This window comes from Coloeus monedula, assembly GCF_965178545.1.
Source record: "Coloeus monedula genome assembly, chromosome: 9".
Classification (NCBI taxonomy): domain Eukaryota; kingdom Metazoa; phylum Chordata; class Aves; order Passeriformes; family Corvidae; genus Coloeus; species Coloeus monedula.
This window is the reverse complement of record NC_138789.1, coordinates 2,402,577-2,416,737: the sequence shown is the minus strand read 5'-3', so window position 1 is coordinate 2,416,737 and position 14,161 is coordinate 2,402,577. Positions and strand designations below refer to the sequence as shown.

The 14,161-nt window shown below is 40.8% G+C and overlaps 1 protein-coding gene across 2 annotated transcripts in view; it reads right to left on the bottom strand.

Moving 5' to 3' along the window:
- BRINP3 (BMP/retinoic acid inducible neural specific 3) overlaps nt 1-13,070 on the bottom strand; it is a gene marked incomplete at both ends in the record, with an annotated part of 191,625 nt that extends 178,555 nt beyond the window's left edge. Inside the window, one exon of one of the 2 annotated variants that reach the window (XM_082287579.1) lies at nt 12,835-13,070. In XM_082287579.1, the coding sequence (XP_082143705.1) occupies nt 12,835-13,070 (236 nt within the window). The remainder of the gene's footprint in view (nt 1-12,834) is intronic. The other variant, XM_082287580.1, reaches the window with a different exon arrangement.
- Nucleotides 13,071-14,161: the final 1,091 nt, after the last annotated feature.

Below are 14,161 nucleotides of genomic sequence, written 5' to 3'. Positions count from 1 at the left end.
CAATTCTTTTTCTTTCATTTTAATGTCCTACTTCACAACATTTTAAGTTTAAATGTTCTTGTTAATAATCTCTAAATTCCAATGAATGACTATGGTTAAAATTCCTTTTTAAATTATTAATATTCTACCAATCTCATAGAATGGGAAAATGACCATCACTGTAAAAAAAAACTTTGGACAGTTTGATTTCGGTTTTTTGATTGTTTTTGTCTCTCTGAAAGAATAAGTGTCAGGGAGTTTGATGTACTATACTGATTTCTAACACTCCTTCATGGTTTGGGTGCCAAGGAAACACATACCCGAGTCACACAGAACTGCTACATCAGAACCAGTAAACAAGAACACACTTGTGCTCATCCAGGCCAAGGAGTCAACAGTAAAAATGGACATAACCATTACTTCATCAAGCAAAATCCTAAATAAACAGATGCACCTTTGAAGTCAACCACATGAGAAATAGTTCTACTAGAAGGAAAATCAAATTTCACGGCAATTAAAATGAAAAAAAAAAAAAAAAAAAAAGAGAGAGAGAGAGAGAAATGGGAAAGGTGTCTAAGGTACAAAGCAGGCCTTGAGGGAATTTTGTGGGAATTGCTAATGAAACAGAGGCTAGGGAGCCTCTGGAGAAGCATGTGAAAGGATGGGTCCAGGTTTGTTGTGAGTTGTACTCACATGCTGTTACTCACAGCTTGGCCACCCAGCCTAGGCACTGAACTCGACACCAACTCCTTTCAGATTCTTTGGAAGTTTGGAGTTGTGCACCACTTGTAGTATTTATCAAACATATATTGACAGCTCTTAGCACTGCTAACACATGAGCACACACTGGATCCAGAAATGAAGATACAGGTGGAAAATCTATAGCATATGAATTTTCCATGACATTATCACACAAGGAATCTATGGAAAACTGAGATTTAAATGAAGAGCTTCTGTAGCCACGTACATACCTATTTTCTTTCTGTATTGTCAAGGTTAATTTCATTAACTATATCCAGAATCATATGGAAAGGCAGAGAAAAAAATGGAGCAAAGTCATAGTAGCCCCTGTATGAAAAAGAAGTTTCATGCTAATATGTTTCAGTTACAGATTCTCAGAAGTCTTCTATTGCAGCCACAGCTAAAATTTAATGGATAAGTTTAAGACATAATCTAGAGTTGACCAAAAGCATGAGAAAATGCAGCAAGATCTGACAGAATGTTTCTGCCAGAGGCATCTTAATACAAGGATCTAATCAGGAAAGATCTTTTGGCACTACCAGGGTTACAAAGATTTTCTGGATGACTGATTCATGAGCAAGTGTCCATAGCAAACTTCATTAATGTCTTGGCCAAAGGCTCCTACTCAGACACCAGACTGCAGAGGATACAATCTTTTCTTTCTAATGAACTGTGTTCTTCTCACTGTGAAAAGATGAATCATTAGGCTGATTTATTTAACTCATCCATATCTATTTCTATTTATGTATGTACATATACACAGACCTCTACACACACACACATGCACACACATGAAATATATACTCATGAATATATATAAACACATGCATTCATATTCGCACTGATTCATTCTCACATTAATCACCAATATTTGGGTTCTAGACATCTGGAAAATAGCAAGCACCACAGTCTACATGTTTTCCACTTATTCTAATCTATCAAGCCTTGTGATTTGCTACCAAAAAGCATCATTACAGAATCACAGAATCTAGAAGTTTGGAAGGGACCCACCAGGATCATTGAGTCCAACTCCAGGCCCTGCACAGGACACCCCAACGATCCCACCCTGTGCATCCCTGAGAGCATTGTGCAAATGCTCCTGGAGCTCTGGCAGCCTCGGGGCCATGCCCATTCCCTGGAGAGCCTGGGCAGTGCCCCAGCACCCTCTGGGGGAAGAACCTTTCCTGATATCCAACCTAAACCTCCCCTGACACAACTTCAGGCCATACCTGTGAGTCCTGTCCCTGGTCATGAGAGACAAGAGATCAGTGTCTGTCTCTCCTCTTCCCCTCACAAGGAAGTTGTAACCATGATGAATCTCCCCTCAGTCTCCTCCAGGTGAACAGACCAAGTGGCCTCAGTGACTCCTCACAAGGATGAATGCTCTCTAATAGTTTAGTATCTTTTTTATCTTGTGGCACCCAAAACTGCCCCCAGCACTGGAGGTGAGGCCGCCCCAGTGCAGAGCAGAGCGGGGCAATCCCCCCCTGACTTGACCAGCGCTGCTGGGCCTGGTGCCCCCCAGGACAGGGATGTCCCTCCTGGCTACCAGGGCACTGCTGACTCAGATCCACTGGCCATGGACCAGGACTCTTTCCACAGCTGCTCTGCAGCCTCTTGCTCCCCAGTCCATACACACAGCCAAGGTTGCCCTGTCCCAGGGGCAGCACCTTCCTTGTTAAAGTCCACATGGCTGGTGATTGTCCATCTCTCTAATTTGTGGAGGACTTTCTGCAGTGCCGTTCTGCCTTTGAGGGAGTCAAATCGCTCCCAAGGGCTTCTGGAGTGTGAGGAGGCTCAGGATGGGTTCCTGAACTCAGGAACAACTTGTACAGCCTCATCTCACCCCCAGTTTTCCTTCAATCACAGCCACTTGAGCATCACCAGCTGAGTGTTTGTTTTACAAAAGGAAAATGGAAATGAACAGTTCTTCATAACAAGAGACCTCACTAAAAGTCCTTCATTTTTAACCACTTGAATTTACTAATTATTTTTAAAATTTATTTTGCGTGGTTAAATACATGAAATGTAGACAGAAGGCTACATTCTGTTTGTTAATGCAGGTTATCAGATTGTTTATGCTGTGTGAGGTTTAGCCTTCAGTATTATTATTATAATCTGTAGCCAGTATTTTATGTAAAAGGCTAAAGATGTAGTTTAAATAAAATACAATAAGATGTGACTTGATAATAAAGCGATGTCTTTGTTTATTTTCTATTATTACAGCATATTTATCAAGAAGCAAAGATGATGTTGTATTTGAGTTCCTAGTAAAGCATCCAATCCTACTGCTAGCAGTCAGGATATAGGGAAGAAATCTATATTAGTTACAGTTCAAGAACTGTAAGAATACAGTTCAGAATTAGCTGAAACACATTTAATTTAGGTTAATCAATTACATTTCCTCTGGTCTTGGATTCTGCTATCTTTCTGAATATTTGGTAGAGTGTCTCTTCTGTTTTGATTTTAAATTATGTTACTCGTATAAGGCAAAACCTCTAGATGTGCTTTTCCCTGGAGAAATTAGCATTCACTCCCCAAAGCCAGACTTTATCTCTTGGATGCTCTCGAGACCAGCATACACAACTTCTAAGCTGCTGGTGGGCTCTGCGTGTGCATTTTGCAGAGCTCTGTATATATCAAATTGTCTGGTCAGTAACAGTATCTTCTCTTCTCAAGCTGCATAAATAAGGTAGAAATTGAGAGCATCAGAAGATGAATTGAGCTACAGAGCCATTAATGACCTTAAGAACACTGTTATCCATAACAATCATATTGGGATTCTAGGCAGAATCGAGCAACAAGACATTATTTTGAAGTATTGCTTTTCTTCACAAGGGTCTCTGCTGAAATGAATCTGCAGCTACAAAAACTAACTTCACAACCAGCATAATGACTGTGAAAACCTGTAGAATCAATCAATCCAAGCTGGAGCACAACTAAGATTTGGATTCAGAGATATTGACCACGACCTTAACTTAACGGTAGTAGAAGAAAATGACAAGAATCCTTGAGTGAGCACATTCGGTGTCAGTTGTTCTTTTTCTGCGTGGAAAAGGCACAAATGCCCTTCTGTACAAAGAGTCACACATTCCAATCAATAGCACTGGCTTTTTATTCAGAGGAGGTTTCTGTGCTACTCAGTCATTTCTCTCTGTGTGAGGTACAACATGCCACCCGTATAGACTCAACATATGGTCAAAAAGAGAAACCTGAAAGCCATTCTGTTTGGAGACAGCTACTGCCCTAGCAGCAGTAAGAGAAAACAACAACATGGGGGTTAAAACAAAAGCACAGAGAATTTGGTTCAAGAAATAAAAATTAAAATCTTTCTCTTTTTTTTCAGTAACTAAAAGCAGTCTTGGTAATTGTTTTCTCCTTTATGAAAGTCATCAGCGTCTGATATCCTCTACATCTTGAGCATCACTCATAGTACCAGCAGGGATACTGAAACAAAAATGAAAAGGAAGGGCAAATGAAAGAAGAAAGACCAAATTAACAAAAAATCTTCAAAGAATTAATGAAAATGACCTGATTTCATGTGCAAAATCCTGACAGACTACCCTGCTGACTGAAGAATGTATCTGTTATTAGTGTTAAACAGCTTTTACACTACTTCAGTGATTGCATGAAACCATTAAGTTACAGCCTCTATTATACTAATTTTTTTAGGGCAACTTAAATGATTCATGAACTCACTAACTGAAATGATGACACACCATATTCTCTAAATAAATGTTCTTTGTTCTTGGGAAACATATCAGTAGGAGGTTTGATCTAATAATTATCCTTAAAATATTGGATTTTGAAAGAGGGTATATTCCAGAAATAGATTATAATAGTGTTTACAAAAAAATAAGATTTGTTCTTCTCCTTGCCATTTGAGTTTCTTCAGGATCTTTGATTAAATACACCGAACAAATACAAAGAGAGATTGTCAAAACACAGACTCCTGCAGTGTATTATGAAAAAAAATATTATACAGAAGGCAATCTTGGCATCAATATTTCCCTCTGTTGCCAAGCTGAAACACGCCTGTGTTCTTGTCAAACTGACTCCTGAGAACGCCCCTAATCCTGCTGGCACAGCCAGCACTGTTCTCCAGCACGCAGCCCAGTGCTGCTGTGTCTCACCAAGAGAAGCTCCACCCTTGCTTCGAAGCCCAGGAGGCTGATACTGAGCCAACCAAGTGGAGTGAGGGGATGCAGGGTAGGTCTGAGTCTGGTCCTTGGCAAAACAACCTAGAGGCCTTTGAGTCCTGTAGAATTGGGCTCTCTGATAAATCACTCGTGGTATTCTGAACGTTCTGCAAGATTCTGTAGGAAGCCAGAGTCACTTAAATATACACTGTTTCTTCAGGGGCTGTCATGATTTTCACAGACTCACTCAAAGCCCATCTTGTTCCACCCCCTGCCATGGGCAGGGACACCTTCCACTAGCCCAGGCTGCTCCAAGCCCTGTGGAACTTGGCCTTGGACACTTCCAGGGATGTGGCCTTTTTTCCAAGATCTTCAAAGATGGACTGAGGGCTGGTATTGTGGATCATTCTCAAAAATGATTTCTCCTTTGTTCTTGAGTAAAAAGTGCTGTCCTTTACCCAGACCAGATGACTTCTCTGCCACGCTGGCTCACAGATGTAAGAGAGCTGGAAAGACGGGGTCATTTTGGGAATCAGAGCTGCCTACCTATCTTCCTGTCCATCTCTGAGCCTTCATTTCTGTCTGGCCTTTTCCTGAGCCACAAGTACCCACAAGAGCTCAGACTCTTTCATTATTGCCCATGGAGATATAATTTATCCATGCATATGGAGATATTCCCAGCTGGGAATATTTTACACAACTGGGATTGTGAGCACAGACCTAAACAAGTGTCCAGTCTTCATCTTCTGCACCTCTCATGTCTCTGGTATCCATCTGAGCAGTCCCCTGATTCTCCCAGTGCTACTGGAGATGGCCAAACCCTCCTTCACCTTTGTGAACCTCCAGTCCAGGGACTTGTCAATCCCTTAATATTCTGGCTAAACTAAACTAGGCTCTGGTTATAATTCACTTGAAAACATGTTCTTAAGGTTTTTGTTTGTATGCATGGCTTCTCAGTTTGAAATTTCTCTTCCTTTATTTCCACCTTTTCACAAGAACATACCCTCCAGAGAATCCCCTGGGTAAAGACCAAGAAACTAATATAATATTGATAACAGGAATTGCTAACTGTAAAGCATCATGACCTGATATGTGCTTAGGCTCTAAAATTAAAACAAAAATGCTTTCCTATGAAAGGGATTTGCGTTTGGAACAAAGGGATGGAAACTCAATGATTTTGGAGGACATTATCCAGGTGTTGCTAGACCTGGAAACGTGGTCATCTAAAGCTTTAATTTTGCTCAGGTATGCCCTTATTCAAGCAGTTTCACCAAACCTAGTTATTTAACTGGTGTCATGTTTTTTATGCCCAGCTAACTAGAATAAGAGAGGCTGTTAAAGAGTATCACAATCCAAAATTAAACTCATTGATGTTTTTCAGATCCAGACATTCTTAAAAATGTACTGGGCTACAAATATTATTTTTCTAGTGGAAATTTATCAACTTACCATCCCAAAACCTCTCTTTGAGCTGCTCTTCCCTGTTACCAGCCTGTGAGCCCCTGGATTTAAAAAGAAGCCTTCGTGCATTCCCCAGTCCAGCCTTTTGCAAACATTCTGGGAATGATGACTCACCTGACTTCTGTGCATTTTATCCACCAAGTTGAATGGAATATTCCCTGAAGGAAGCTGACCAATTACAACACAGACCGGAAGCAATGTACCGATGGAGTGAATTTCTGGGAAAGGCAGAGAGAACCCCTCCTGCTATTTACTCCTTATTGGTATGGCAGCTGTGGAAGATACACTTGCTGCTCTTGGGTGTGACCCCAGTTCTCCACAGCCTGGCAGTAACTCTGTGCACATGAAGGGTCTGGGGAGCTGGAGGCAATGGTTGACCAGCTGGCTGAGCCACCTGCTGGAGGCCACCCCACTGTCATCCATTACAGCTTGATGACTACAGCCCATTCCTTCCCTCAGCTTCTGCAGTACTAATCTGCCTCACTCCTTTCCCTGATGCAGCCTGCTCCATCTCCCTCACCTTTTATGGGTTTTGTGAGTGATGCTTTTTGTTAAGGAAACTGCACTCCTGAGAAATGTCTGAGCAATGAGACATTGCTATTTTAATTTCCAAAGAAAGGGTTGTACTGGATAAAAGCAAAAGCTCCGATACTTGACCAGTACTAAATGGCCCCTTCCAGGAAAATGTCAGTGATGCTGATTTCTAAAGTGTGGTCAAAATGTATGGGAAATAGCAGCACCAAGAAATCACCCCCTTAGACATTCAAAAGGTGTGATGACAGACATCTCCATTTCACAAAGCACTTGTATTGAAAACCATTATCAGAAGACCTTTATTAGTTCTTCTCCATGCTTTCAAATTCCAAATTAACCTGTTCAAATCAACCTCAGGAAGAGCACAAGGAAATGTTATTCCAGACCATACACTGGAGTGAAAATTATAATTCAGGGCATATTGTGTACCTGCACAACTGAACCCCCTAGGGTTTTATTAACACTGTCTGTCACATGTGTCAAGAAGTCTAGTGAGAATCATGGGCTAAAATATTTTGATAGGGAATAAAAAAATGACAAAACCAACTAATGTTTGCCCTACTTAAGTTCACACATGGGAGTTGAAACGTATTTATGAGTGTTCTGTTACAGTCTGAGTCTTGCTCACTTTGCCCAATGGGTTCAGTCACCAGAGGATTCAGAACATAGGAGAGGAACCCAACGTGTTCTTGTCTTTATCCTGATAGCATTTTCCAATGCTTCTAATTTTGTAGCTGTTCATGGACACAATCCCTTTTAAAACCACCTCTAAAGGGATCTTCTTAAGCCACATGAATACCATGCTGCTGAGAGGTACTCACTTCTTCAGGAGATTCCTTTTTTATCCTTTTGCAGAGTAGTATTGGACATTTGTTAGGTGCAGTTGCCCCAAAGGGATGTCAGTGGTACTAAAACTTCAACCACTTTCATGTGTATCATAGCTTATAACCCTTTCCTCCTAGACATAGGATTGGGAAGGTTCTGCAACTTTGTATGTCCCAGAATTTCTTTAATGATTAGGAACCTTTTCTAAAGAAGCAACCCAAAATTTATTCATAGCCTATTTATACCAATTTGATTTTAAGACAGTGATGGCTTTTGGTTTAGATAGCTCATCTCACTCTGTAATATGTGTTCTGTTGACAGGAATTGTGTCCTCTTTCAGCTCTCTTTATTTTCCCCCTAAGTATTACCAAGTATTTCCACCTTAAAAGAAAGAACGAGGCTCTTTCTTCCCCTGATTTTTCACATCTGTTTCAGGTTTTAAATCATTTTGCTTCAACAAAACTCCACAGTATCCCTGAGGAGATTTCCTCAAGACCTTATTTGATAGCATGAATACTTCCCTATCTCTGTAGAAATTACCTCTTCTGATACAATGTAGGTACTTTGCATAATTTCACAATCACTCTTTCCATCCTGGTAACCTCTCATCTCATTCTGTTTGGATTTAAAATTCCTTTGTCTGGGTAGCTGATTTACATAAGAGGCACAGCACTTCCTTTGTGTATTAAATGACAAATTGTAAACTTGGTTTTCCTTGCCAAAATACTTTTTGATGCTAACCACAGGAGCCACCTTCCATGAAATATTGACATAGAACTCCCATGAATGTAGAGGTTTTCAACAGCCATCCGGGTGTTTTCTTGGTGTTTTTCTTCATAGATCAGTGACAATGAATACCACCAAAAACTGCAGCAATTATCAAATTTCCTGCAGGAGCATTAGAGGGAATAGAACACTGCCACATAATCCACACAACCAGCCCACCATTTCCAACTTATAACAATGTCGAGAACACCACTTGTAATTATTTAGTGTTCTGCAATACCAGATTAAAACATTATTTCATATATATTTGCATCTTTCAGGTCTGTCCTGTAACACTGAAAACTCCTGGCCTTAGGGAGAGGCAGCTTGTTTGCCCATGAACATAACTGAACTTTAATAGATAGAATAAAATATGGGTAGCAGATGATTCTCCTACTGGTACATCCCCACAATTGATGCACCAGTTGGTTTTATCACATGATGGTTTCATGCTACGAAAGCCAGATATGGAGATTAAAAGAAAGCATAACTTTTATGCTTCAAAAAAATGTGCTGAAGTTAAGACCTCTCACTAGAAATTTGGCTCAGTTAATCACTGCGTTCCTTGGTGCAAATCTATGGCTTCATCCCTACAATTTATAACAGATTCATGGTCAAATGAACACTGGTTTACAGTGACCAGAGGGTGTGGATACAGAGCAGCTGCTTTTTGCCTCATTGACATACGAACAGAGAGGTTGGCTTTGAGCTGAAAAAGGGTAAATTTAGATTGGATATTTTTCCCTGTGAGGGTTGGAAGGCCCTGGCACAGGGTGCCCAGAGAAGCTGTGGCTGCCCCTGGATCCCTGGAAGTGTCCAAGGCCAGCTTGGATGGGGCTTGGAGCAGCCTGGGCTAGTGGAAGGTGTCCCTGCCCATGGGAACTGGGTGATCTTTAAGGTCCTTTCCAAAACAAACCAGTCCGGGATTCCATGAAAATAGAAATGCTAGCACACAGTCCATGGAGTGATCAATTTTCTTGTTTTAGGCTAAAAGTTTGACTACATCTATTTTAAATGGAAACAGGTTATGTAAAATAAGAACTGAAAAAAGTAAACCTACTGAGTATTATTAAAAACAATTGCCATATGTGAAATTAAACTTTAAAATCAGTCTGTCTCCTGCCACGCAAGTGACAGAAATAGAAGAATTATCACAACATTGTTTTACTCAATAGCTGAGAAATAATGACAATGTTTCCTTCAAGCCAGTTCCATTTTAATACTCTTGGTTGTTCTCTCTACTGGCTGCTTCTCCAGTTCTCTGTCCTATTATCTGATTTTAATCATTCTATATCTTTCATGGGCCTGCAGTGTGTGACCTTGGTCCCATTCAAACCAGTGTCAAACAGTGGTACAAGACAAAGGCCTTTGTACCTCTAACTTTGGTATTTACAGAAAAATGCATTGCCTGATATAACCAAAAGCAGAATAACATGTATTCGCTGCTTTTTAATACATTTTTGATTAAAATAGAGAATGTTATTAATGAGGGAATGAAATAAAATCTTAAGGATATTACAGATTCCGTTGAGATCTTATTTTTTTTCCACATCATTACTGCCTCTCCTGAGACTGCAAATGGAGGGGAAATCAAAATATCATTCTAGTCACTGAATAATTGTTCCATTGTTGGAAAGCAAAAATCAGGCGGCAGTCTCGTGCTGAAATCTCCTGCTACACACCTTAAATTATAACATGGAATATTTTATTTTTATTAAGGCCGCTTCACTTCTGTTAGTTGTAGACAAACAGTCCCAGCGTGAGCTTGGTCATCCTAAATTGGTTCCCATGGGCAACAGGACTTGATGGGGTTTTTTGTGATGGTCATCTCTTGTGTAAGGCTTGGATGCTGTCAGTCTGGAGACACAGGAGGAGAGCAGTGACTGCTCGCAGCCCCATCAGTCCTTCTGGAGCCAGCCCCTTCCCCAGAAGAGAGACCTACCTTCAGGTAGCCCACTTGCCACATTTGTGCCATTAAAAAAAAGGGTCTTCAGTAATTTTCTGTCTGACCCCACTGTGCTACCAGCATCCTGCCAGGAAGGGTTCAAACGGGACACAATCCCCTGGAGTCCCTCACCCTACGCATCCCACTCTTCCTCAGCCCCGTGGATTTCGACCTGGTATGGATCTAAAATGAAGGAAGAAGACTTCCCTTCATCCTTAATCTTTAAATATCAGGTGTCAGGTGTGAGGTTCAAGGGCTGAAGTGAAGAGCTCAGGGACTGGGAGGGGCTCTGTCAGCACCTTTCTCCCTTGTTAATATGGCTGAGTCCATGCAGGCAGGTGCTTTCCTCTTCCTTACCTCTCCCTTCAAACAAGGACCTGCCCCGGAGGGATTGCTTCCATTAGGTAAAAGACAGGTGAGGGAATGAACAGACAATTAGGTTCCAAGTCCTATAGCCTGGGAAAGCTCATAGAAAAGCAACAGGGATTAAATTTACAGTGTGTGGCTTGTAACAAGGTCACGGTGTTCTGCACTGCTCACTAATGGGACCATATTTTACGAGGAAACTTTACAATAAGATTTGTTTTTGGAGGGCAAAATCAAAAAAAAGTACAGCTTGTGCCTCTTTTGACTTCCTGGCTCATTACTTGAAGGCAACAGGCAGAGAATGGAACTAAACATGAGAAACATTTTCTGTGGGATTGTGTAAATTAAAGTCAATTGAAACCTATGCACAAACCCAAATAAATATTAGCAATGTGATTAGAGATCTGTGAAACTTAACAATGTTCCTGTAATGATGGCTGAGAGGAGAAAAATTCTCAAGGACCTGATTGTAAGAGCTCAAATGAAATACAATTCCATCGTTCATGTTTTAGCAAGATAATTTCGGTTCAGTTTTGACTAATACAGAATAATGGGAATAAAATATGCTGCCTCAGTCTCTGCATTATTGGCTTTACATTATTGGTCCTGACAGCTGGCTTTTAAAATGCAGTAAATATTGGGCAATGCTGTTCTGTTAAGACAAGCCACTTCATCAAGCATATTTCCAAATCACACTTTATTTTCAAAATGTGTTTAATTTCTCTGTCTATGGCAAAGGAGCCCACTGCAAAATTGACCTGCAACAGAGTGCCCTCTACTGCATGCATTTGGGAAAGGAAAATAAAGCAAACCCCTTAAAAATAAATTCTTTACACGCTTAGGCCAGCACTTTTGTCACAGGCCACTGGACAGTGAACTAAATATACATACAGGCATATATCCCTCTTACCTTCTTCTAAAGGACTGGGTATCACTAGGGAATAATAACCTGAAATAGGTATGACATTTGCACAAACTCTTCTGTGCTTTTCAGTGACATCAGTGTGTGTCTTCCCATACCAATATGGGCTGTGTTTGTAGGACGGGCAGCTGTCAGGTGAGCTGAAAATCTGCCCTGTACTGCTCTGCTGCCTCACTTTCTTTTGGCTGTTGGGAGGGGTCTGTCACAACTTGAAGTGAAAAGTATCTCTGCTTATAGATTTATTTTCCCAGTCTTTAATCTCTCCTGGTCTCTCATTTGTCCCCTTCTCTCTACTTGCCATTAGGTCACTCATATTAGACTGAACTCCCCTTTTCCTCCCTACGTCCTTGATAATATTGGATGCTACTGAGTTACACCCGTTGCAAATGATTGAGCAGATATTTCACCAGCACTGTCTCAAAAGAGACTCACAGGTTACAAATATATCATTGAGGCAATTCCACAGCAAGGCCCAAATTCTCAAGCAGACCTATACTTTTGAAGTCTTCCCCCATTTTTTTCTTTTCTTGGCCTGAACTGGGCCAGCCTAATGCTGAGATTTGTGATGGACCAAACACCTGCAACCTCTGTTAAAATACACAGTGGCTCTTATCCCTCAGTTCCTGAGGGAAGAGAACACCCTTTTCAAAGCATTGGCATAAAACCACATTAAATATTTTTGAGTCGCTTTTGAAACGCCCTCCTTTGTACCATGAAGTCTCTTCTGTCAGCAGCATATGCAGAGGCACAATTTCATTCTTAAAGCCTCAGCTTAAGTCTTGATGAGCCCCATGGAAAGCAATTGAACTTGATGCATGATCAAAGGTGATCCCTCTGCAGCCAAAGGTGGCGTTTGAATCCCTAGAACATTTTTGACTATGTCACTAGGACAGAGTAAAGGTGGGTAGTAAACAACAACGTTTTTCAGAGCAACAAAATCAATTATCAAAAGTTCTTCAAACAAAACAGAAACAACACAAGCAGCATTTCCATAACACACAGTGGCCTTGCATATGGCCTTGCATATATTTCAGCAATGAGTTTTGTGTCTATGGATTTGTTCCCACAACTGAAACTTTCCCTTAAGGAAACCCTTATGGATAATTTACAACTTCTAAAGATGGCACCTCTGTAATTGCTTTCCCTTTGCTTCATACCTGTAAATCTTGTATCTTGTGCTAAATCCCTGTCGACTTCTGTCCACAAAATCTGTGTATTCCTGTGAGCGATGGAAGGGTCCCTTATCAGAGAGGAGCCAGTCGAAGGGGCTTGTGGCATGCTGATCCGAGACAGCAGCAACCGCTAAAACCCAGCAATGAAGACTCAGTGCTATCCACTCCCATAGAGCCATCAGAGAGAACAATTCAGCACCAGCACTGCATCGCCATATCATGCTTCCACTGGGGACTTAGAGCCTTCATTCTCTTAGCTTTCCCTCAACACCTAGACAAAATACACAGTCAATTAGATAAGCACACACTAGGCATCCCTTGGAAGTAGAAACAAGTTTCCTTTCTTTCAGCTTAAAGAGATAGTGGCCTCTATTTTATTATATTTTACATTAGCATAAACCCCACTAGGCTAGTTAACAGTGGAGTGTTTCAGTACTTCAAATGCTGTGAAACTAATGTCTTCATTAACATCATCAGCGATAATATTTACTGTTGAAGGGAAATCTTCACAAATCATCAGGGGAGGGATTGTTGTTTTTTTTTTTTTTTTCCCATTCATGCTAGTCATTAATGAAAAATATGCAACATCAGATTCTTGTCTGTTAGCAGCAGTACAAAATCATTCAGCAATGTCTGTACATAAGCTCACAGTTCACACACTGGACAGAAAACAGGTGAGATTCAGAAGAACCCAGGCTGCTTTCTCTTTTAATGTCCTTGGGAAAATTACGTTGTGGTTTGTCTTCACTGCAAAGTGTAGTTAACAGACCCACATTGTTCTGTCCAAACCAGCACGGCTGGACAGAGGAGACTGTCCTGACCAAGAGCCCACACTGATCAGTTCAAGTGAGTTACTCCAACTCCAGACACCGAAATTTTTAGTATCCCTGACAGCAGCATTTTACTTTCAGTCCAAATCACTCCAACTCAATGGATCAGCCTAGAAACTCTTTTTAAATGGTGCCTAAACAATTTTTTCTGGGTGCCCAATCGTAAATCAAGTATTGATTGCAGCATGTAGGAGCTCAGTGAAGACAAGCCACAGTTTCCCTCTGTACCTCAGCCCCATACCTGTGGAATGGGCTAATGTTTCTAATATCCTGTAGAGATTTCATTAAAACATCTTTGCAAGACCATGAGATTCCCAGAGATAACAAAGTTCATGCAGATTCCTAAATATATACAAGCAATCAGTTCCAGTTTTCAGTCTAAGGTGAAACAGCACAGAATGAATTAAAACATATGAATGTGAGAGCTTTAATTTTTCTAGCTGATGAGTTTACAGGGAACAAAATGTTGGATCCACATTCAC